At 41.3% G+C, this 26131-nt stretch overlaps 1 protein-coding gene across 2 annotated transcripts; it reads left to right on the top strand.

The window, feature by feature from the left end:
• Positions 1-4246: 4246 nt before the first annotated feature.
• Positions 4247-25821, top strand: TTPA (alpha tocopherol transfer protein). 2 transcript variants are annotated; one of them, XM_079795787.1, is made up of 5 exons: positions 4247-4486; positions 12541-12694; positions 17618-17811; positions 19684-19794; positions 23715-25821. In XM_079795787.1, exons 1-5 carry the CDS (start codon positions 4283-4285, stop codon positions 23886-23888), a joined length of 837 nt encoding a protein of 278 aa, XP_079651913.1. In that variant the 5' UTR covers positions 4247-4282; the 3' UTR covers positions 23889-25821. The 2 variants fall into 2 exon arrangements, with proteins under 2 accessions (XP_079651913.1, XP_079651914.1); XM_079795788.1 differs by lacking the exons at positions 17618-17811; positions 19684-19794.
• Positions 25822-26131: the final 310 nt, after the last annotated feature.

The raw sequence follows: 26131 nt of genomic DNA, 5'->3' as shown, positions 1-26131 counted from the left end.
TGGCAAAATACCATTGATTGCTGAAGCAAGCTGCACAATGGTTTTCATTACTATTCTCTATGTATGTTTTAAAATTTCCAGGATAAACATGACTTTAAAATTTTTAAATAAGGTTTCTAGTAAGATAAAATTCGTGCTTCACTGAAAAAGTATGAATTGAGTAGACTCTAGATCAAGCATGTCAAACTCGCGGCCTGTGGGCCACATGTGGCCCACGCAAATATTTTTGCAGCCTAGCCAATATAAAGGTATATAAGAAACGTTTCAATAAAAATTTTGTAACTTAATTTTTACAATATCCTGTTATACATAATTATTAATAACGAACTACAACGTTTGCTAATGACTGTAATCATTCGTGTTGCATACATTTCCCTTTTGTGCCTTATGCGCAGGCGCACCATTTCTCTCCACTAATACTAGCAGCGAATATTTTAGCAGCTGATGGCCACATCATTAGTCTTGGACTGACTTGTTTGGTGTGTGCAACAGGAAATATTTTGCTTTCGAGAACAAGAAAAATAGGTTTATTTGCATTATGCTTATTAATTTGTGCAGTTATTCAGTGTCTGGTAAGTTAATGTTTAAGAAAAATATTAATTTTTATTAAAATGTTCTATTATTTTATGTTAACGATTACTCACTTATTTCAGCCCTTTGTATCCAGCATGTCTCTATCGAAATAAACCTACGTTTCTATGAAAATTGAAGCTTTTGTTTTTTTGTGGCCCACATAAACTTCAACCTTGTTTATTTGGCCCATGTTAGCCTTTGAGTTTGACATGCTTGCTCTAGATGATACTCTGGATTATCTGATTCTGGTTCTATCTAGGCTATTTCACAAGTCTGTAAATTGTAGGTGATTGAAAGCAATAGCAAATAATTCTTGTCAAAGGGCATGCAAAAATCTGTCCTACCTGGTGGAGTTTCAACTGACCTCCCTCTCTCCCTGCAGCGGTTACTTTTGCCACCATTTGCACATTTATTTCAACATCCTTTATCCCATATAAATGTGTGCTGTTTTGATTTCTTCTTTGACTCTCTTATGACATCTTTCTGGTTCCTTGCTTATAAGTGAAATAAAGTCTTTAACGCATGTTCATTTTGATATCTGTATGAGTCCTAATTTTACCCCTTTTTAAAAGTTATCTCTTAACAATAATAGTATTTACATCTTTCTTGTGAAGCTGAAAGTAAACTAATTGTTATACCTATAAGTTTATTATCTGCTAATGATTAATTGTTAAACAACTTCAGCATAAATTGCAGGTTAGTTGTGCAAATACGAACTAACTTTTCCTCCCATCCATGTTTTTTGTTTCTTCATACCAATAGTTCCAGAAGCCCCTTTGGAATCTTTGCAGTAGAGGCCTGGAAGCATTTGCAGTGAGATGAGAGATCACCAGGATAAAACATGAGCATAGCAACATGGAAATCACTTCAAAACAAAAATTGAGTAACATCTCCTGAAAACTTGTGCCAGGAATTCTAAAAATGTTATATATGCAGATGCAAGGTAGATTGTTGAAACACACAAGCATGGTCTGCATTATCTCACAAAACGTGACGCACTCTTTTCTTCCGTGCCACTGACTGCCGACATTGGAATGAATGGCTTCCCATTTTTGTTACAGACATCCTGCCACCTCCTGGGAAGCTAGAAGCCATCTCTCATGGCCTTCTGGGCTCCATCTTGGTTTCATTTTCATCCAGTTCAATGGCAATTAACTCAACCAATAGTAAACACTCATTTGTGTTTCTAGGAGTTTCACAAATGCAGACATAACGTGTAGCTCACTATCCACATACAGCTAACCATCATAAAAGGATACCATAACTGATATTAGAGCTAGGCCAATGATCTCTCACGAAACTTTCTGTCCAATTTCAAAAACATCAGATGCCAATTGTTAAGGATAAGTAGAAGAATGTGTTGAAAAACGAATTGAAAGAGAAGAAAATAGGCTACCTGTGATATTTATCTTTCTCCGACTGGCTTATTTTGCTTAGCATAATGCTCTCCATGTCCATCCATGCTGTGGCGAATGGTAAGAGTTCTTTCTTTTTTACAGCAGCGTAGTATTCCATTGTGTAGATGTACCACAGTTTTTGAATCCACTCATCTGCTGATGGGCACTTAGGCTGTTTCCAAAACTTAGCTATGGTGAATTGTGCTGCTATGAGCATAGGGGTGCATATGTCCTTTCTGATTAGTGTTTCTGATTTCATGATCTCACTCATTTGTGGAATATAATGAACAACATAAACTGATGAACAAAAATAGAGACAGAGCAGCATCGAACAGATTGTCAAACTTCAGAGGGAAGGCGAGGTGCGGGGGGAGTAAGAGATCAACCAAAGGACTTGTATGCATGCATATAAGCATAACCAATGGACACAGACACGAGGGGGGGTGAGGGCATGTGCTGGGGGCTGGGGGGGGGGAGGGGCTGGGGAGAGGTCAATGGGGGAAAAAGGAGACATGTGTAATACAAATGTAATACTTGAAACAATAAAGACTTAAAAATTGATAAAAACATATTTTAAAATAAATAAGTTATTATTTTAACTTAAAATACTATTAAAAAAAAGAAAACATGCTACATGTACACTCACTTGTTAATTTACTTTTAAACACTTTAAACTGCTATAGAAGACTGGCTTCCCTTATACCTTGAATTACTCACAGCTCCAAGTAAGGCTTTACATGGTCTATTCCTTTTGACCAGCACTTTCTTCCTGCTCTCAGCCCCCCTCTCTTTCACCTGGCAAACGTTCCCAATGCACCCCCTAAGGCCAAGCAAATGTCTTCTCCCCAGGAAGCCTTCCAGATGCCCGAAGCAGAACCAGGTAGGCTTCCTCTGTGCTCTCACAGCACTCTCTCCATGCCTCCTTCAGAATAGTTTTACCCCCAAAGCTTGCCAACTCACTCCAAGTAAAGACCAAAGCTCTCTCCCTCGCTTGCAATAGCTTTCTCATTGGATTCCGATTACGTTTTCCACTGGCGTCCCAGCTCCCTCCGCATGGAAGTCAAAGCCTGCGGCCCTGCTATCCCTGGGCCAGCTTCCTCACCTCCTCACCGTCCGTGCTGTCCTCCTGTCTTGCTTACGTTTCTCCGTTTCCTTTATCGATATCTCTCAGACCGTCGCTTCATTATTTACTTGTTTACTGTCTATCTCCCTCTACAAGAATGGAAACTCCCTGACGCTTAGGGCTTTTGTCTGTTTTGTTCGCAGGTGTCCCCTCAGTACCTGGAACAAGGTCTGGACACAGTAGTCGCTCAATAACGACTGTTTTAATGAATGAAATGGCAGCCTCTCTCACCACCCTCCGAGTTTCTAAAAGGCAAAAATTTGGTTTTGTTTGAGCAAGTCTAGCATTTTCCTGTCACATAATGTATATGCCATAGAAATTAGTCTCATGGATTCCCTCTTGGGGAGACAGGCCCATTCTAGGATAGTTGCAATAAGATAGGTCAAGAAATGGCCAGCTGAACAACCTTTTTGGTTTGTACATCATTGCCTTGCTTCATCTTACATAAGGACATTGGACTTGTCTATTGGAAATGGGGGTGGAGTCCAACAGCGGAAGTATATGGTGCCCAAAAATGTTTTGGCAGTTGCTAGTCATTTATACAGGGGTAGGCAAAAGTAGGTTTACGGTTGTAATACAAATAAGTAGCACAATGATTAATAAATAATAATACAGGAATAAACTGTTTCAAGTACTCACAACTGTGAGCCTATTTTTGCCCACCCTTGCCTGTGTAAGTACCTGACAGGGTGAAGGCCAAGAGCTGAGAAGACTTGCCTGGATTGGGAGGGAGGGGAGGAGACGTGGGTCTGTGAGGGTGGCATCCTTACAGTTTGAGGCTGGGCGTCAGCTTGGAGCCTTCATGGCAGGAGGGCTCAGTAGTGAGCCACAGCGCATCAAACGGTTGCTAAGGGGGAAGGGAAAGGGAGAGGAGGGAGATAAAGCTCCCTACCAGATTTATTTGAAACATCCCAAATGAATGTAGGCAAACCAACTTTTTGACATCTTCCGTTGGCATTGACCACCAGTGCCTTACCCCAGCTGACTGTCCGATTTACTATAATCAGCACCTGTGGGGACACCACGTGGTTTCCTTTGGGGAGGCCGCGCGGGGCCGCCACGGGGCCGCTGGGCGGGAGGGTGGGCGTGCGCTGGGCAGAGGCCACCGGAGGAGGGGCCGGAGGGTGGCGCTCAGTCCCGGCTTTTCCCGGTCGCCAGGGCCACCCCGGCCGCAGCAGAGGAGGCGGGCATGGCAGAGGCGCGGCCGGGGCCGCCGACGGGGCTGCAGCTGAGCGCGCTGCCCGACCACTCGCCGCTGCTGCAGCCCAGCCTGGCCGAGCTGCGGCGCCGGGCGCGGGCGCTGGACGCTCTCCCCGCGCCGCCGCCGCTCACCGACCCCTTTCTGCTGCGCTTCCTGCGCGCCCGGGACTTCGACCTCGACCAAGCCTGGCGGGTAAGGGTGCCTCCCCGCTGCGCCCTAGCCTGAGGGCAGGCCTTGGTACCCCGGGGCCGGGGGGGGGGGGGATGCTGCCCTGACCCCCGCGAAAGCCGAAGTTGGGAGCAGGACCCCGGTGGGAGCGCGCCCCGGGCGCACTGGGCCGCGGGCGCCGGGCTGCGGGTGTCCTGAGAAATCCGGCTCCGGTCCCTTCAGTTTCTCTGGGTCTTGGAAACGGAAAATCCGGACAAAGCTGGAGCCCTTCCGCGGGGGATGGCCCAGGTGACCCCAAACACGGGAACTCTGTCTTTGATGAGTCTCCTGAACATCAAGTGTGGGGAAAATGCCCTTTCCTTTTCCCTGGCAGAAAGCTAGCGATATAAAACAAAATACAGCCGAGAGGTAGGAAGCCTCGATTTTATTACAGTTTAGCAAGGAACTCCACAGGTGGAGGGGAGAATGAAAGGTCTACAGCCAAATTCGAGCGAAAGTGTATGATTAACAGTAATCTGTGTCAAGACGCTAAAGCAGCCCCGTATAATTTGAGTTTAAGAATGAGGGATGAGCTGGGAGGGGTGGGTCAGTGGTTGAGCGTGGACCTATGAACCAGGAGGTCCTGGTTCTATTGCCCGGGTTGCGGGTTCCACCCCTAGTGTGTGTGTGTGTGTGTGTGTGTGTGTGTGTGCACAAGAGGCAGCTGAAAGATGATTCTCTCTCATCATAGATGTTTCTCTCTCTCTTCCTCTCTGAAATAAATAAAAAATAAAAATGAAAGAGAATGAGGGATGAGGCTGTTCCTTTGTGTTTCCAGGTGTGTTACAGCTGGTTGTTTGAAATAGGGTGTGTTGGGAAGACAGGAATCAGAAGGAGGGGATGCGACCTTTAGTTCTGTTACTTTGGGCTCAGCATCCTCATCTCCTAAATACTGGCGAGAACGCCTACCTCACTGACTCCTGTCCGCGACTGATCATGCACCAATCTGACAGAATGAGAGGTGCCCAGCACAGAGCCTGGCAAAGAGTAAGCATCAGCAAATGAGCCTGAGCTAGACCTTTCTCAGAGTGGCTTGCTCAATGTCATGCTGCCGTGACTTGAAAGGCAGGGGAAGTAGAAGAGTACAGGATCCCAGCGTGTCTCTGTAGGAGGGTTTTCGGCTGTTAACTCATTTTTAATTGAGAGATTAAATTTTACTGGTGGTAAAAAGAATCCATAAGTACTAAAGAATACAAAGTAACTTTCTAAAGGAAAAACGTTCCCCATCCCAATCCTTAGTTTGCCAAGCCATTTACCCAGAGACAGTTACCTGCGTCTTGTTTCTCTTTCCAGGTAGTCTACCTTCACACAAGCAAATGTATATATTTTGTATTTTGCCCTTTTGAAAAACCTAATTTCTCAGAGATCATTATATTCCAGCATGTATACATAAATCTTATTCTTCTGTAAAAATAAATATGTTTGTATTGATTTTAGAGAGAGGAAGGGAGAAATATTGATGTGAGAGAGAAACATGGATAGGCTGCCTCCTGCACGCCCTCTGCTGGGCGTTGAGCCCACAACCCAGGCATGTGCTCTGCCTAGGAATGGAACCAGCAACTTTTTGGTGCATGGGACAATGCTCAACCAACGGAGCCATACCAGCCAGAGTCATCTATCTTATTCTTTTGTGGGTTTTTGCTGTTCCTTGTGTGAATATATTATGCTGACTTATTGAGCAGTCCCTGTCGTTGGGCGTGGACTTGTCGTCAGACAAGGGCACTGCTGCCATATGCACCCTTCATTCCCCATTCGATGATTATTGTTTGAACTCCTACAATTTGCCTGGCAGTATACAAAATGCAGTAAGCAAGGCCCGTGGGGTGTCTCCCATCAACCACTGGACATTCTAGTCTGTCTTTGTACACTTGTCTTTGTGCAAAAATAGGAATGCGTCCTTATAGGACAAGTTCAACCTGCGGAATTGCCCAGTGAAGGGAGATGTGTATCTTCAGTGTTGAGAAATATAACGACGGCCCTCCACAGTGCTGGCACTAATTTTGTCAATTCCCTATTGCATAATGATGCTTTTCTCTGCCAATGATCTCCCACGCGGTATTGGCCAACACCATGGTCTGTGTATCAGCCTGCTAGGTGAGAAACTGGTTCTCATTATCGTCATTTGCATGTATTCAATTACAAGTGAGGTCAATCAGCTTCCATATATTTAACATTTTAACATTCTTTTCTCAGTAACTGCTTGTTTTGCCACTTGTTTATCTTCTTCCATTTGTTTACATAGAATATAACATACATACAATATAAATTTATTCATAGGCCACTGGCCCAATTCATTGTTTGTCTTCTGACTTTGGTAATGCTATTTTCTTTCTGTGCAGAATTTTACGTTTGTATGAAACAAATGTGATTGTTCTCTGATTGCTCCTGGGTTTTATAAGCTCTTCTTTTCTCCCAAAGTTTTCTTTAGTAATTTATGACTTCTCTTTTTGATGTTGGAGTTGTTGCTCTACTAGGATTTCTTTGATGTTAGGAATGAACTAGGAATCCGACTTTGTTTTCATTTTGAGAGATGCCTACCCAGCTGTCCCAACATCATGAGTAACAAACTAATATTTATTCATATGCTAAATATAATGACACAGCCTCAGGTCCTAGGGAGAGTGCAGTTTAAGTGAGGCATTGAACATATATATGTTGTAGAGGTAACTAACCATAAAAAGTGTATGATTTGTTGATTTCATTTTGTTTTCTTTTTAAAAGTAATGTCTATAGATATAGACAGCAGACGGGTGGCTACTAGAGGGGAAGGAGTGTGTGTGTGGGGGTGGGGGTGGGGAGAGGTAGACCGAAGAGGGTAAAGGGGTCAAATATACGGTGACAGAGGGAGACTAGACTTTGGGTAGTGAGCATACAGTGCAGGTGATGTACAATTATAGAACTGTACACTTGAAACGTATTTAATGTTATTAACCAATGTCACCCCAATACATTTTATAAATAAAAAAGAAAAAAACAGAAAAAATAAAGTTTACCCCCAGCCTTAGTGTTATTTACATACTTTCCTATGATCTCTATGTTCCTGAATTGTTTTCATTGCACCATGTCCTTGAGGAATTTGCTAGCAAGACTGTGTCTGAATCTACTGAACTGGCATCAAGTTACTGTCTGTGAACTCTTTGTCCTATTTTTTTTGCCAACTGGAAACGAAGGGGAAAAGTTTAGAGCATGAAACTATTTATTTCCTTTACAAAGACAGTCAATTCAACTCAAACTTCCTTATTTATAATATAAAAGCCCTATAGTTTTTTTTGTTTTGTTTTGTTTTTGTATGAAGAAAGCTCACTAAGTCCCTCAGTTGTAATGAAATTTCTCATTTTTCTAGTTTTTGTATTTGAAGTGATAATGAATTCATGGGGTTTTTAGAATCTTAATTGCTTTTAGAGTGCCAGGTCCTTTATAGGTAGTGTTTGCGATGATTATGTCATTATTTTCTCATTTTAGAAGAAGCTGAGATGTAAAGAGGTAAGTGGCTTACCTGAAATCACAGTTATTAAATGGTAGAGCAAGAATTTGAAGTTGGGTTAAACTCAGGAGAGCCTGTGTTCTCGAGTACACTACACTTATCCTGTCTGTTTAAAACAATGGACATAAAAATAGCCAACTCTTAACCTCTGTCTGTTCTACATATTCTTGTGAATTTCTCTTTCACAAGCGAATAGTCCAGTTCCATATATTTATGTCCCATGCGATAAGTTTTTTATCCTGTAGTTATGGTTTTCCCAAAGGCTTTTAAGTTTTCAAAGTACTATTGACTCCCCTGTTAATTTCCCACTCCATGTAGCTTCTTTTGCAGACTTGATCATGTTGTGTCAGTTTCAATCTCCATTCTGCTCCTGTAGTTAATGTCTTTAAACACATTTGTAACTTCTTTGAGCTTTAGTCTTATTCATTCATTCATTCATTCATTCATTCATTCATTCATTTTTGAGAGAGAGAGAGAGAGAGAGAGAGAGAGAGAGAGAGAGAGAGAGAGAGAAACTGATTGGTTGCCTCCCATCCACCCCCTGACCAGGGGTGGAACCTGAGACTGGGGATGGAATCTGAAACCTAGGTATGTGCCCTGACTGGGAATGAACCTGCAATCTTTTTAGTGTATGGAACTATAGTCCTGAGCCACCTGGCTGGCTGGGATTGAGTTTAAGTCTTTTTATCCATAAAATTGGGTAAACCTCTCAGGTTGGTTGTGAGGAGAGATCAAAATGATACCATTAAAGACTGTGAAAGCTGCACAAATATGGTCGCTGTTTTGTTTGAAAGTACATGGAAATGTAAGAAGGAAGGTACTCTATTATAAGGCATAGTTAAGACAAACCCTAACTTTTTATATGTATTTATTCCTAATTGTGGTACAAAACAGGTGCCTTCCCATCAAGATATTCACTTGCACCCAATTTTTTGTTGTTGTGAACTTTAGGTGGTTTGTCTGAGAATTGCTCAGTAGTATTTTGACATGTACATAATTTCTTTATGTCAACTGGACCTTAGAATTTATTTCGCAGTGGAAAAGTAATAACCGGTGATCCAGGTTTAAATATTTCAGTTTGTGAAAGTTACATGCCAAAGGCACGAGAGTTAATTGTGTGTCTTTACAAAAATCATTTCTTCAAGTGCGTGGACCCAGCTGATTCACTCATGCAGTGTAGTCGTCCCCCTTATGCTTGGGGGACGCTTTCAAAGACCCCAGCGGATGCCTAAGATCATGAATAGCACCAAACCCTAGGTACAGTATATACTAGTATTCTTCCTATACATACATAACGATGGTAAAGTGTAATTTATAAATTAGGCACAGTAAGAGATTAACAAAAATAACTAATAATAAAATGGCAGAAGTATAACAATACATTGTAATTAAAGTTATATGAATGGCTTGGGGCCATTAATGAGTAAAATAAGGATTACTTGAACATAAGTCCCTGCCTCTGTTACCCGGAAGATCTCTTTCAATGGAATCACAATGGAGGAGGAAAAGGAATTCATCTTATAGACTAGAATGAATATGTGAGGATCTACAATGTGCCTTTTGTTCCTTCTGCTTTTGGAAACTGCTATTTAGGTCACCAATTATTTCTTGGTTGGCAAATTTACTGACTTTTTCCCTTTCTTACCTCTTTGTTGCATTTAACTCTTAGAAGCATCCTCTTTTATAAAGCAGTTAAGAAAAGTTTATTAAGTATATACATGAAAGAGGAGAAAGACAGAAGGAGAAAATGATAGGGTGACAATATCAGAAAGAGGGAGGGAGGGAGGGAGAGAGAGAGGGAGGGAGGGAGGGAGAGAGAGAGAGAGAGAGAGAGAGAGAGAGAGAGAGAGAGAGGGAGGAACAACACAGATGGCTTTTCCCTCCCCTGTGCACCATATTGGTGTTTCTCCTACTATCCAACCAGATTCTCTCTTCCTCTTCCAGCCATCCCCAGCCATTGGCATATCCCATGGCTCAGAACTCTACCCTTTACTTGGTTTTTAAAATTTATATTTGTAGTTTCTTCTCTAGACAATTACTACTTTGTAGTTACAGTTATGTTTATTCCAATGACTATCAAATATAAAATGTGTCCTTTCATTTCATCTGAACTTTAGTTCCACATTTCTAATAGATCTCTTTAAATTCAAATATATTGTAATTTTAGAAAAATCGAGACTGCTGAAAATCATGAAGAAGAAAATGTAACTATAGTAAGTTTTAAATGTGTAATTTGATTTTAATATTCTCCACAATACACTGGCAATGTTTTTATTATTTGTAAATGTGGAGTAACCATTATTGGTGGTTCTTTTGGAAAAAGAAAATGGGATTCCTTCAAACCATATTTTTTCAAGGCCTAATCTCCAGGCATACCATTCCATAGTTTCTCTGAATGCATACCACTATTAACAAAATTCATTTTTCTTGTTTTTCTATTTGTAGAAAGTAGAGAAGTGGTATAGATATTACTTTGTATAATTGATTTAGCTTTTTTTTGTAGGGAAAAAAATAAAAACCAAAACATTCTAGTTACCTTTAATGTAAACCTGCACTAAATAGTTATATGAGCCAATTAACCCAAATGACCTTCCCTGTTATGACAATACTAACCGGTATTCATTATGCCCATGTATGCTATACATATAACTCTAGAAGGCAGATCTTGAGTAGTTACTCAAAATCACATACTATCTAATAAAAGAGTAATATGCAAATTGACCATCACTCCAACACACAAGATGGCTGCCCCCATGTGGTCAAAGATGGCTGCCCCCATGTGGACACAAGATGGCCGCCACAAGATGGCCAGCAGGGGAGGGCAGTTAGGGGTGACCAGGCTGGCAGAGGAGGGAAGTTAGAGGTGACCAGGCCTGCAGGGAAGGGCAGTTGGGGGGGACCCACGCCTGCCGGGGAGAGTAGTTGGGGGGGACCAAGCCTGCAGGGGAGGGCAGTTAGGGGTTACCAGGCCTGCAGGGGAGGGCAGTTAGGGGCAAACAGGCTAGCAGGGGAGCAGTTAGGCATCAATCAGGCTGTCAGGGGAGTGGTTAGGGGGTGATCAGACTGGCAAGCAGAAGCGGTTAGGGGCAATCAGGAAGGCAGGCAGGCGAGCAGTTTGGAACCAGCAGTCCTGGATTGTGAGAGGGATGTCCTACCGGGATCGGGCCTAAACGGGCAGTCGGACATCCCTTGAGAGGTCCCAGATTGGAGAGGATGCAGGCTGGGCTGAGGGACACACACCCCCGAGCACGAATTTCATGCACCGGTCCTCTAATAGGTAATAAGTGGTGACCCCAAGGTTTTTCTGAAGAGGCAGCCTGGGAACTGAACTTTTTTTTTTTTTATAAGAATTCATATGTCCTGCCGAAACCGGTTTGGCTCAGTGAAGAATTCATATGTCCTGAAATTTTTTTCAGCCATTTCTCTTTATTTTTTTATTTTTTATTTTTTTAAATATATTTTATTGATTTTTTACAGAGAGGAAGAAAGAGGGATAGAGAGTTAGAAACATCGATGATAGAGAAACATCGATCAGCTGCCTCTTGCACAACCCCTACTGGGGATGGGCCCGCAACCAAGGTACATGCCCTTGACCGGAATCGAACCTGGGACCTTTTAGTCCGCAGGCCGACGCTCTATCCACTGAGCCAAACCGGTTCCGGCGGAACTGAACTTTTTACTACATAGCATGGCCTGTGTGCGCCAGTCTTGTCACCAATATGTCACCTCTAGTGAAATTAGGGATCTACTCTGGTCACTGCTTTAACTCAAGTGCCTAACACAGTGTGTGGAACATCTTCCAAACATATTTGTGGAGTTAATCCATTAGATTGATTTCCATTCTTTACTTCAGAAAGACCAAAGGTAGATATGCTAGTCACCTATCGGCAAGTAACAAATCACTCCAAAATTTAGTGCCATAAGCACAGCTATTATTTGTTTGTGATTCCCCTATTTGGGCAGGGCTGAGTGGGGCTGCTCATCTCTGCTCCACATTGCATCAGATGGGACCTTGGCTGAGGTCAGACCATCTAAGTTATGTGGCCTCTTGTCCCCCAGGGCTTCTCTGCATGGACTGGCATTTCATAATCTTACATGGTGTCTAGATTCTGAAAAGCAAAACAGGAAGTCCCAGTTTTCTTAAAACCTAGCACTGTGTCACTTCTGCCAAATTCTATTAGTCAAAGCAAGATGTAAGGCCAGCTTAAGTCCAAGTGGAAGGAATCAAATGGATTCCTTATCTTGATGACATGTGTGCACGGGTGTGTGTGTGTTGGCGGGGGTGGGGGGAGGGGAGGGTTAGCATTTATCTTTGGAGACAATCCACCACAGGAGACAAATAAGAATTACTCAACTTTGAATTTGTGATTACCTCCTATCACCTGAGATCCTTGATTAAGGAAACTTTTATTTTATATAATAAAAGGATACCCTAGATTAAAATCCTGACATGATGGATGGCAAAGGCCATACATAATGCCAAGGCTTTCCTGCCAGTTTTACGAAATGCTTACCATGTGCACTATCTGCAGACAATTTCTATTTTGTTTTTCAGTTACTAAAAAACTATTATAAGTGGAGAGCAGAATGTCCCGAAATAAGTGCAGATCTCCACCCCAGAAGTATTCTTGGCCTTCTGAAGGCTGGCTACATTGGAGTCCTGAGAGACAGAGACCCCACCGGCAGCAAAGTTCTCATTTACAGAATCGGTAAGTGAGACAAAGCACTACTGTTTGCTTTTTCTTCACTGCCATATAGAAGGCTTCAATGAGTCCATGTTTAAACATTTAGGTGTTTAGGTTTTAACTTAGGTATATTTTATATTTTAACTAGAGGCCCAGTGCACAACATGTGCACTTGGGGGGGGGGGGTGTCCCTCAGCACGGCCTGCACCCCCTCGCAGTACGGGACCCCTTGGGGGATGTCCACCTGCCTGGCTTCTGGCTGAGCAGCGCTCCCCCTGTGGGAGCGTGCTGACCACCAGGGGGCAGCTCCTGTGTTGAGCGTCTCCCAATAGTGGTCAGTGCACGTCATAGCGACTGGTCGTTCCGCTGTTTAGTCAATTTGCATATTAGGGTTTTATTATATAGGATGTCCCCTGAGTATAAAAAAACTGGCAGTTGTGAGAAAATTAACAAAACCCAGTGAAAATCCTACTCCCATTTTTCCACAGTCAAATGTATAAAATATGAGGAAAAGAAAACAGAAAAGAGAAATAGAGGGGAAGATGAAAAAGATCAAGGGAAAGTGTTGTAAAAACACTTGGCAGGAAATACAAATAAGAGCTCTGAACTATGATAATGTTCTGGTCACTGATGTACACCAAGCACCGAACCAGGGCACATGGTAGGTGCTGATTAAATATTTTGGAGTGAGTGAATGAGTAGTTGGACAGAGCTCAGGCTGCCGAGCAAGGTGCTCATTGCCCTGGATGGAGAAAGATGCTGTGGGAAAGCAGGAATCGAGAGGTGCTGAAGACACGATTCTACATATCCCTCCTGCTTTTCACTGCTTCCCCTTTTTGCCATTAGGTCTTCCTAGTATTTCTTGTAGGTTGGTGACTGAAAACTTCTGCACCTTCCTTAGACCCGCATGGGATCAAAAATGGCCTTTAAGGAGAAGGACACATACCACCTGCAGCCTGCTGTCATGGCCCAACATTTTATGTGTTTTTGTTTGTTTATTTGTTTGTTTGTTTTTATTGATTTTAAAGAGAGAGGAAGGGAGAGGGAAGAGAGACAAACATTGGTCAGTTGCTTCTCATATGCATCTGGCCTGGGAATCAAACCTGAAACCTGGGTACGTGCCCTGACTGAAATCGAACCTGAGACCTTTTGGTATAAGGGAAGATGCTCCAACCAGCTGAGCCACACTGGCCAGGGCATGGCCCAATATTTTATGAGCAGAATCTTATGAACTATAATCTTTCAGAAACGTTTACATCTTTAAATATTTTAGGGGACTTTAAAATATGTATAGATTTGTAGATAAGATGGCTGCCTGTAATTCAACTGTTTGCTTTCTTGCAAGAAGTTCCAGCATTTAATTATTGAAAGGGCGTCAGAAAACTGAGTAGAATAATTCTGGATATATATATTCAGAATGAATATATATATTCATTATAGTCATGAATTCATTGTCTATAAAATGGACACCTGTTTATAGACAATTTTGTCTAAATCAGTGGTTCTCAACCTTTCTAATGCTGCGAACCTTTAATACAGTCCCTCATGTTGTGGTGACCCCCAGCCATAAAATTATTTTCGTTGCTACTTCATAACTGTAATTTTGCTACTGTTAATAAATCGTAATGTAAATATCTGTGTTTTCCGATGGTCTTAGGCGACCCTGCTAGTGGTTCTCAACCTGTCGCAACCCACCTGTTGCGACCCACAGGTTGAGAACCGCTGCTGTAGAGCCTAAGACCATCGGAAAAAAACATATTTACATTACGATTCATAACAGTAGCAAAATTACAGTTATGAAGTAGCAACGAAAATAATTTTATGGTTGGGGGTCACCACAACATGAGGAACTGTATTAAAGGGTCACGGCATTAGAAAGGTTGAGAACCACTGGAATTGCTCCCATAGTGTTATGGGATGTTGAATGAAGTTCTTTGAATTCCTTGGGGTAGGGTTGCCAGATTTAGCATAGTACCTATGTTTTATCTGGCAAGTAAACCCATGTTTAATTTATCTGGCAATCCTGCCCAGGGATTCCAAGAACCTAAAACTACAGATGATTCGTTCTGCAAGTATCCTGGCTCTGCACTGCCTGCCTGGAGGTTTTTCTAGTTAGTTCATACACTAATGGGGCAAATTAACTAGTGAAATGACACCTTAATAATGAAAAGGCAAATATGCTACCTAAATCATAAACACCTCAGCACTGAGTCAAGTCTTTTATTGCTTAGCGAGGGCCTCTTGTAGTATATTCATTTGTAAGTGTACTGTTTAACTCCAAGCAATTTTAAAATCAAGAAAGACATGCAGGTTTACTGGTGGTCAGAGCAGAGTGTGCAGCATATGTCCTGTGTGTTATGTTGAATAACATGTTGTTCTAGGGGAAGGGGGCTACTGGGGGAAAGAGAGGGGGCATCTGTAAGACTTTCAACAATAAAGATAATTTTAAAAAAAGAAAATGAAGATAAACTACATATTTATAAATTTTCTAATTTTAATTGAATGAATGGGAAGAACTAAAAAAGGAAATATGTCTCAGAGCTCTTTGATAGAACATTAGCTTAACCACCTTCCTAGGTACCATCTCTACGCAGTAAAAGCAGTGAAAAATGCACAGAGCCTTTCTCCGGTCTGGCAGGGCACCCCAAGACTATGTTTTTGCCATTATTAGCATCCAAGCCAGCAGATATACAGTTGACCCCCAAACAACATGGATTTGATCTATGTGGGGCCACTTAAACACAGAATTATTTCAATAAGTATGTACAGTACTGTAAATGTGTTTTCTCTTCCTTATGATTTTCTTAGCAGCATTTTCTTTCCTCTAGATTACTTTGTAAGAACACAGTATATAATACAGGTAACATACAAAATATGTGTTGATTGACTGTTTATGTTATCGGTAAAGCTTCAGGTTAGTAGTAGGCTATTAGTAGTTAAGTTTTGGGGTGTGTGAAAAGTTATACTCAGATTTTTTACTACCTGGGAGGTCAATATCCTAGCCCCTATGTTGTTCAAGGGTTGGCTGTAACCCTAAGCCTTTTGAGACTTACTACATCCTAAAGCAGCAAAAATAAAATTTAATTTTGAATATTAAGTTTTGACTCTGGCTTAATTCTTAGGAATGCAGGTTCTTGGGAATACATTGCCTGGCTGGAATCTTAGCTCTGCTGTGTTCTAGCTACACGGAGAGCTGTGTAGCTGCAACTCTGTTTTCTCATCTGTCAAATGGGCATAGGATTAGTGTGACCACTGAATCTTGTAATGTATATAAAACATAATTAAAACATTACCTGGTACCTAATAGTCACTCAATAAATGTTAGATGCATGTCAGAGAAGGAATTAAAAATGTAAGGGACGTTTTTATTTTGCCTTAAAGGAGATTAAAGTCCATAACTATCCAATATAATTTTCTATGATGATGAAATTGTTCTACAGTAGCCACTAGTCACAGGTGGCTGTTGAGTACTTGAAATGTGGCTATTACAACATAGTAGGTGCATATACGTGTATTTTTAAATTTACTTTTATTCATTAAATTGATTGGGGTGACATTGGCCAACATGAATATATAGGTTTTTTAAGTGTGGGTTTCTATGTACATATATATTTTTTAAGATTACCTGCTAGCCTGTCCATTACTGTCCTTTCTGCATGCCGTGGCCTGCTCTAGGAACGGTAGGGGAGGAGAGAGGAGAAGAATGTCAGTGACTCCTCTTCTTAGCACAGGTGTTCCTGTTTTTCCTGGGTGTGGGCAGCTATGTGGGTGCTTCCCTGTTTTCCAAAGCCCAAAATTACTGGTCTAGCCTGTCAGGACCTGTCTTTGCTACATGCTGGTTGCCACTCAGTGATGTCAGAGACAACAGCCAGCCTGTCTAAGTCCTCAGGCATTTCCTATTGCAACCTCTCTGGTTACTATAGAGCGCTAGTTTCTCTTCATGATCCAGGCTGTGCTTCTCCCATTTCCAATACCTCTGAGCTTGTAGCACACCAAGAGGCATTCTCATCTTTAGCTACAGCTGTTTCCTGCATGCTTTGGGCTGTAGTTTCATCCGGCTATCAAATCCAGCCTGCTGCATTTCTTCCTCCTCCTCCTCCTCCTCCTCCTCCTCCTCCTCCTCCTCCTCCTCCTCTTCCTCCTCCTCCTCCTCCTCCTCCTCCTCCTCCTCCTCCTCCTCCTCCTCCTCCTCCTCTTCTTCTTCTTCTTCTTCTTCTTCTTCTTCTTCTTCTTCTTCTTCTTCTTCTTCTTCTTCTTCTTCTTCTTCTTCTTCTTCTTCTTCAAATAAATAAATGCCATGAGTGTATCTGTTTTATTTTTTTTAATGTATTTTTATTGATTTCAGAGAGGAAGGGAGAGGGGTAGAGAGATAGAAACATCAATGATGAAAGAGAATCATTGGTCCACTGCCTCGTACACGCCCTCTACTGGGGACTGAGCCAGCAACCCAGGCATGTGCCCTGACCAGGAATCTAACAGTGACCTGGTTCATAGGTCAACGCTCAACCATTGAGCCATACCCAGCGGGCTGTATTTATTCTTTTCTTATTTTTTGTCCCATATTCTTAAAAACCTGTTCTGACGGTCTGATCGATGAACCTCAGAGGGAAGATAGGGGAGGATGGGGGTAAGGGGGAGAGATCAACTAAAGGACTTGTATGCATGCATATGGACACAGACAACAGGGGGGTGAGGGCATGAGTGGGGGGGATGCAGGGATAATAAATAAATAAATAAATAAATAAATAAATAAATACCTGTTCTGTGTTAGGGAGAAGCAGGCACATGTTTTTGGTCACCCATTTCGTCCATTATTCACTTTGTGATCTTTGTACATGTTTTTATTTTTATTGATCCATTAAGTCTAAAAAGAATCAGTTTCCCTTTGCTTTCTGTTTTTTTTTATGCAATACTGAGACATGTTGTTTTTTATTTCTATTTTTTTAGCACACTGGGACCCGAAAGTGTTTACAGTTTATGATGTATTCCGTTTAAGTCTAATCACATCCGAGCTTATTGTACAGGAGGTGGAGACCCAGCGGAACGGAATCAAGGCTGTCTTTGATCTGGAAGGCTGGCATTTTTCTCATGCTTTTCAAATCACCCCATCTGTGGCCAAGAAGATTGCTGCTGTTCTTACAGTAAGTGTCTAGTTTCGTTCCTTGGGATAATACTTCCAAACAACAGATTTTAATTTAGTTATATGTGATACAAAGAGAAGGGGTAGAGCATTTATTAGAAAATCAAATCAAATTTTAGAAATGATACATAGAACTCAATAATACTAAGAGGAAATGTTATTCATAAAAGAAAGAATATTTCAACAAATTGTGAAAATATGTTCAAGATTAGTAACCACAGAATTTATACATTTAAACAATAATGTGTTCACTTATCTTTCTGTCATTAAAATTATCTTCCTAAATTAAAAAATTGAACGAAAAAATAATATTTATAGCAATGGCACACCAAAATGTCACAAAAGTTTTGGTAGGTATAAATTGATACAGTTCTTTTAAAAATCAAAAGCTTTTGTAAGTGGCCATGATTTTTGACCTTGTAGTCCTACTTTGGGGAATGTAGCCAAGGAATAATCTTAAATATAGCATAGATCTTGTATAAAATAATAATAGTGTATTGTGTGCCAGGTACCGGGCTAAGTGTTACAAGTGAATTACCATGTAATGGGTCCATACAAGCCTATGTCGTATGACTATTATTTTTCCCATTTTACAAATTAATTAACTATGTCAGAGAGGTGACAGCAATGCCCAAGCACATGCATTTTCTCTGCAGTGAAGCAAAGATTCCAGTCCAGATCAGCTGAATTCAAAACCGTGCTTACAACCATTACTGCCTCCTATACATAAAGATGGGCGCTGTGGCATCGATTCTTATAGGATACTATTAGAAACTGCTTATTTGTCCAGAAATAGGAAAATGGTTACTTAAAGTATGGTGCATCCATCTGATGGATTATTGCAACATATTAAAAGCCATGATGTTTACAAAAATTTTATCATATCCATGGGACAAAACAGGATACAAATGATTTAGAGAGCACATTAGCAATTCTGTTTAAAATAAAATTAGGATTAGAAAGAATCTGGAAGGAAAAGACCCAGATAGATAACACATCTGTAAAAGCTTTGCAAAGGGAAAGAAAAAAAAAAAAAGATTTTGTATGAAAGAACCTTGGCAGGAAAGGACTCTGTACTAACAATACATCTTTGGGTAGGGAAACTACTGATAGCATTTTTTTTTTCTTTCAGCTCAACTTTTTGAAATCTTCTGAATAAGCCAAATTACTTTTATGTTAAAGACATACACCTGGGTCAAAAGTTTTACAATGTGTGTTTAATAGACTATTCTTTCAACTCTAATGAAAGTTTTATTTTTTTCTCAAACTAACAATTTGGGGGAAAAGGTTAATTATTGATACTCACTGGTTCCTTAACAGAACATTTATATGTCATGGGGGGAGAAATTTGTTGTGTCTTATTTATGAAAGATGCAGGTATTTCTATTTGCTTACACTACAAAGTAAATACTTTTTAAGGATCTTTTCTTTATTTTTTATTGTTCATCCTTGCCCGAGGATATTTTTCCATTGATTTTTAGGGAGAGTGGAAGAGAGAGGGAATGACAGAGAGAAACATCCATATGAGAGAAACACATGGAATCATTGCCTCCTGCACGAGCCCTGGGCACGGGAGGAGCCTGCAACCAAGGTACATGCCCTTGACCGGAATCAAACCCTGGACCCTTTGGTCCACAGGCTGACTCTATCCACACTGAGCCAAACCGGTCAGGGCAAAGATCTTTTCTCAATCTAATGACAATGAACTGTAAAGCAGTCTGTGTTGTGGTGATGAAGTAAGTAATTTTAAAAATGAAACACACATTAGGTGCTGTCATAAGTATACCAAATGTTCAAGGAAGGGACTTGTCAATAGCAATATATATTTATTTATGCTTTATTATTAATAGATTTTTTCTTTATTTTTCAAAAGGATTCCTTTCCATTAAAAGTTCGTGGTATCCATTTGATAAATGAGCCAATAATTTTTCATGCTGTCTTTTCCATGATTAAACCATTCCTGACTGAAAAAATTAAGGAACGGGTGAGTGAAACATATCCAAGTCACTATTCCTCTCTACCAAAAGTTCTAATCCTTCTTAATTTAAGAGCTGCTTTATTAAGCACCCACCATCATTAAGCTAATATTTTGAGTATTTCTCTAACAGGCCAAATACTCTTATAAATTAACTAGAGGCCCGGTGCACGAATTCATGCATGGGTGGGGTCCCTTGGCCGGTGGGCGATCGGGGCCGATTGGGGCCAACTCACCCAGTCCTGATTGGGGACAATGGGGGCCAGTTGGCCGGGGAGGGACTGCGGGAGGGCTCCAGTGCATGTCTGGCCCTCTCACCCAGTCCCGATTGGCCAGACCCCAGCAGCAAGCTAACCTACTGGTTGGAGCATCTGCCCCCTGGTGGCCAGTGCGCATCATAGCAACTGGTTGAGTGGTCGACCAAGTGGTCAATTGATTGGTTGGACACTTTTATTATCTATACTAATATTACATTTTTATTATATTACACTTTTATTATCTATACTAATAAAAGAGAAAGTTGCAAATTGACCGTACCTTTGCGATGCCCACCAGCCAATCAGGAGTGAGTATGCAAATTAAGCCAATGAAGATGGCGAATTAATTTGTATACATAGGCACCGAGCGGCCAGGGGCAGGATGCTTGCGTCGTTGCCATGGCGATGATGCAGCGTTTAGCACTGCCCCAGCTGCTCCGGGCCTCTAGGCAGTATGGGAAGGCAGAAAGGCGGCTCCGGGCCCAAGCAAAGGCGGAAAGGCGGCTCCGGCCAGAGCGAAGGTGGTGCCAGCAGCCAGGGGAAGGAAGGCCCATTCTTGCACGAATCTTCATGCATCGGGCCTCTACTGTAGGATATATCTTTTTAATTTTGGAAAATCAAGTTAGTGAGTCTGTGAGGTAACTGGGCCTCCTGCACATTGCTGGTGGGAGTGCAATATGGTATATTCCCTATAGAGGGCAGTGTATAATAGTTATCAAAATTACAGCCTTTGTGCTTCTGGCAATTTATCCTATCCACACATATAAACAAAATTGCAGCAAAAGATTGGAAACCACCAAGTGTTTATCATCAGGGGACTGGTTAAATGAACTGTGAGACATCGACACAATGGAATACAACAAGATTTGTAGGATGTAACGTGAAATAAGCAAAATGCAGAAGAGTGTTTATGGTATGCTAGCTTTTTAAAAAATTTATATTTTCATTGATTTCAGAGAGGAAGGGAGAGGGAGAGAGAGATTGAAACATTATTGATGAGAGAGAATCACTGATTGGCTGCCCCCTACACGCCCCCCACTGGGGATCAAGCCCACAACCCAGGCATGTGCCCTGACCAGAACTGAACCTGGGACTCTTCAGTCTGCGAGGCTGCAGTAGGCACAGGGGTAGGTCTCGGCCCATCCTCCGCACCCCTGCTGGGCCCCTCCCCACCACAGCCCCTAGCCCCTTGTCTGCCAGCATCCCTGCTCCCGCCACCACAGCTCCCACGTGCTGATGGCGCTGTCCCCGCTTGCACCCACTGACAGCATGGAGCAATTGGGACAGGTACTAGCAGCGGGTGCAAGTGGGGCCATCACCGGCAGCAGGTGGGGGTGCCGGGCAGGACCGCGGTGCGCAGGAGCAAAGACTTTTTAGTAACCACCAGAGGCTCGCCCCGATGACAGCAACTGGCGCCATGCCTTGGTCTGGCACCCCCGCTCACCTCCTCCACCATCCCACCACAGGCAACGCCCACCATGTTCCACACATGCCCCCTGGTGGTCAGCACATGTCATAGTGACCAGTTGTTCGGTTGTTTGGTTGTTCCGGTTGTTCCACTGTTTGGTCTATTTGCATATTAGCCTTTTATTATGTAGGATTGTTGCATGTATAGATGAACATTATATGCTTTTGATCCAAGGTTCCAAATCTTTACTTTAACTTGGGCATTATATTATTGATTTTTATGGTATAAAATATTTGAAATTTTAAGGCTTTTAACCATAATAACTGTCTCTTAATTTTGTATTAGCCAAGAATATCCATCAAATGTATCACATAAGTTACTTCCCATGTACCTAATTTTATGCTTTTATTTTATATGAAACTAGAGGCCCGATGCACAAAATTCATGCATGGGTAGGGTCCCTAGGCCTGGCCAGTGATCAGGGCTGATCTGTGGGGTGACCAGCAGGGTGATCAGGGGGACCCCCCCACTCCTGCTGGCACCCGCCTTGGCTGGCCTGGGGCCTGTGGGCTTGTGGCAGCTCCTGCGTTGAGTGTCTGCCCCCTGGTGGTCAGTGCGCATCATAGTGACCTGTTGTTCCACAGGTTGTTCCGCCATTTGGTCAATTTGCATATTAGGCTTTTATTATATAGGATAACACCTAATAGGACATTTTTACCATCTACAGAATAGTCCCAGGATATTTGATATTTTGTTAAGAATCATTTGTACATGAAGGAATAGAATGTATAAAATATTTTTATTTAGAGTTTTAAAAGTATATTTGTGAAAGAGGAAGATAATTTTTTTATAAACCTTGTCTAGTTATAATAATTCTACCTAATAATAGACAAATATGCAAATTGACCATACCTCTGACACACCCACAAGCCACGCCCACAAGCCACACCCACCATCCGATCAGAGCAAGCATGAAAATTAACCCAAACCAAGAGGGCTACAGCCACAGAGAGCAAGGTTTCCTAGGTAACAGAGGAATCCAAGCTTTCCGCCTGCCCTTGCCAGGCCTAAGCCTCCACTCAAGCTACAAAGTTTCAATTATAGAAGGTAAACAAATTAAAACAAATGGCGGCAGAATGGAGCTTGAGAGAGCAGGCAAGGGTTGCTGCTGGCAACAGGGGAAGCAAAGCTTTCCGCACACCCTGGCCGGGCCCACCTGCTTAAGGCAACAAAGTTTCAATTATAACCCCAACAGAAATGGCTGCCAGCTTCGGAGGGAGCCCCAGGCTTGGCTCCGCTCCAGGTTACAAAGTTTCAATTGTAGAAGGAAAATAAATTCCAGATACCAGGGCTTCCACTTGGGTTGCCAGGGGGCGTGGCCGGCCTGCAAATCACCACAGGCCCCTCGCTCAGGCCGCCCCACGCCCCAAGGGACCCCCCACCTGATCCGGGACACCCTTCAGGGCAAACCAGCTGGCCCCCATCCCTGTACCAGGCCTCTATCCTATCTAATAAAAGAGTAATATACAGATTGATCATCACTGCAACACACAATATAGCTGCCCCCATGTGGTCAAAGATCCTGCCCCCATGTGGACACAAGATGGCCACCACAAGATGGCCAGCAGGAGAGGGCAGTTGGGAGGCACGCAGCCTGCAAGGGAGGGCAGTTGAGAAGGACCAGGCCTGCAAGGGAAGGCAGTTGGAGGTGATCAACCCTGCAGGAGAGGGCAGTTAGGGATGACCAGGCCGGCAGAGGAGGGAAGTTGGGGGCAAACAGGCTGGCAGCAGAGTGATTTAGGGGGTGATCAGGCTGGCAGGCAGAAGCGGTTAGGGGCAATCAGGAAGGCAGGCAGGCAAGCAGTTGGGAGCCAGCAGTCCTGGATTGTGAGAGGGATGTCCGACTGCCCGTTTAGGCCCGATCCCGGGCCTAAACGGGCAGTCGGACATCCCTTGAGGGGTCCCATATTGGAGAGGGTACAGGCTGGGCTGAGGGACAACCCCCCTCTGTGCACGAATTTCGTGCACTGGGCCTCTAGTGCAAATATAAGAAGATAGTAAGATCAGATTCATAAGCAGCATAATCTAAACAAGTAAAATTCTTAGATTCATAAGTAGAGTAGTAAAGGATGTAGTATCAATACATGCTCTTCTATCTTGGAAGTTATTAGAGTACCTTCTTTTATGGTGTTGGTTTTCCACTGGAAGTTCATCTAATGTATCAAGAGGCAGAAGACAAACCTAAAACATTTTGGCTATTTCAGATTCATATGCATGGGACCAATTTCAAACAAAGCTTACTTCAGCATTTCCCAGACATTCTTCCTCTGGAATACGGTGGCGAAGGATTCTCCATGGAGGATGTTTGTCAAGAGTGGACAGATTTTGTAATGAAGTCTGAAAATTATCTCAGCAGTATTTCACAGACCATTCAATGAGAAGAACTTGTTTAATGTGAATGCCTTGCTAATTAAAAATGCAAATGAGTGAGATCCTCCTACCTCATTACATGAACAACAAAAAAATCTGTTTAATTAGTGCTCTGATTGATCTTTTGTAAAACTCTTCTGACATGAACATCATGGGTATATAGGAAACTATTTTTTAAATGCATTTTCTTTACCTTGGGAGTAACTAAATGTTAATATACTTAAATGCATAGAAGATATTTCCTGATTTTTACACTTGAAAGTTATCTCTAAAGTAGCTATTAATGTGTGCCTTTAAACAAGTTCTCTGAGTACATTGGTTTACAAACAAATGTATAAATAGCCACTGAAAAAACTATTAGCACAAATCAACTGATGGTAAAAATTTATTAGTAGCTGTTTTGAGTGGGTGTTAGATTAGACTATAATTCAGATTGAAATCTGAATGTAGTTTTACTATATTTACTTTTCTGTGGGCCAGCAAGATAGTTCATCTCAGGGAAATTCTATTTTAGCATATTTGCACAATAGAAGCTGTTGATGGGAGAGTCTAGATGTCTTAAATTATTGTATGTAGCATCTATAGGCCTCTCTGAAATGACTCATGTTGATATAATTTTGGAAATATTTCAAGCAGAGTTAATAGCTTCTTAATACTGTGTCTGCATTTTCAAACAAATCAAGAATGTGATTTTTGACTTCTGTTTTTGGTTATTCTTATCATGATTGCATAGATATTTAGAGATATAATAATTAGCTGTTGTATACATAAACTCTGTTTTGAATGGAACAATAACACAATTACAAAAGGAAAAGGGTATGTTTACATTTTAAAAATCACTGTCAAATATATTGGTAACTTTTCAGATTATTCATTAAATAATATGAGTTTTATTATTATATCAGAATATCCTAGCCAAATTCTATGATTCACATTTACTTAAAAAAACAAAACAGTAATTAAAATGTGCTGTTTGTACTGTAGCTTATGATAAAGAATATTTCATTTATTGAGAACCATATAAAGGTATGGCTTACAATTGATGACAGTGTTTATAGTGTTTTGTAATTTTTAAGTTTTATTTTAAACTGGAAAATTAAAGAACACAGTGTGCAGAAGTTGGTAGACATTTGTTCAGCTTGGTTGGGTTTCAACATAAATCATCCAATGGTAGCTCTGTGAAAGGGTATGTAAAGGGTGTTTTTCTTTATAAGAAAATTATTCTAATCAGGTGAGCTGATACTTATGATTCTTTGTACATATATCTATGATAAAATTGAGAATAATTATGAATGTTCTTTAGAGAACGTGTTTTATTTTGGTTTAGCATTGGGAGGCTAATTTTACATGGTAATTTTTATTAAAAAAATTAGATGGTGCCTGTTCTCTGAAAAAAAGTTAGTCTTCTTTGCTAATTATACAATTTAAAATTTAAAATTGTATAATTAAAAAATAACAATAAAACCATGTAAAAGGAGTAAACAACAACAACAAGCTCTGGTTTACCCAACTTTTATTCCTAGAAAGAGGTTTACATAACGAAGTTTCTTTTCATTTACCCTTGGGTACTTAAAACACTTCCACCTGGCTTTGTGGAGTGATGATGTGAGCACATGAATAATGGATGACATTTAAAAATGTCTTTTAAGTGTGATTCATTAGTGATGTTATTAACAACAAATAAGAGGACATTTCATTATGGGACTTTGACATTTGTATAAAATGCAGCAATTCACTGAAGAACATTAGATGAACAATGTGAAATTAGCAGGCAATTTTATAAGGTGGCAAGATAAGTAGCTATCAAATTGTCTATATTACTTAACTGTAATTGAACCAGAAGTGCCTTTTAAAGATGATTTCTAACACATGATTATGGTGTTACTGAACTGCACAATAATTTGTTTTATTATTGTTCAAAAGAAAATAAAGATCTTTCACATAAACTATAGCTGTTTCTTTTTGCATTCTTTTTTCAAAACCTGCCTTTTCTGAAAGAAGAGTTTAAGAGAACCTTATCACATCTAGTTGTCCATTATACAAATGCCAGTTTTTTCTTCATAAATGTTCATGGCCAGTTTCTCCAACTGCTTAATTCAACACCACTTTCTGCTAATGTCTTTTGCTGTGCTTAAAGGGACCACAACTAATTTTATAAAACTAAGCCATGTTTACTAAGTTAAAGCTCCTGAGTGAAAAGAGCCAGAGTGTGCCACTAAATGAGATAATTTGATTTTGAAACAATGAGTGT

This window comes from Cnephaeus nilssonii, assembly GCF_951640355.1.
Source record: "Cnephaeus nilssonii genome assembly, chromosome: 18".
NCBI classification, from domain to species: Eukaryota; Metazoa; Chordata; class Mammalia; order Chiroptera; family Vespertilionidae; genus Cnephaeus; species Cnephaeus nilssonii.
Note: the sequence above shows the minus strand (reverse complement) of the source record. Positions and strands in the feature narration are given on the sequence as shown.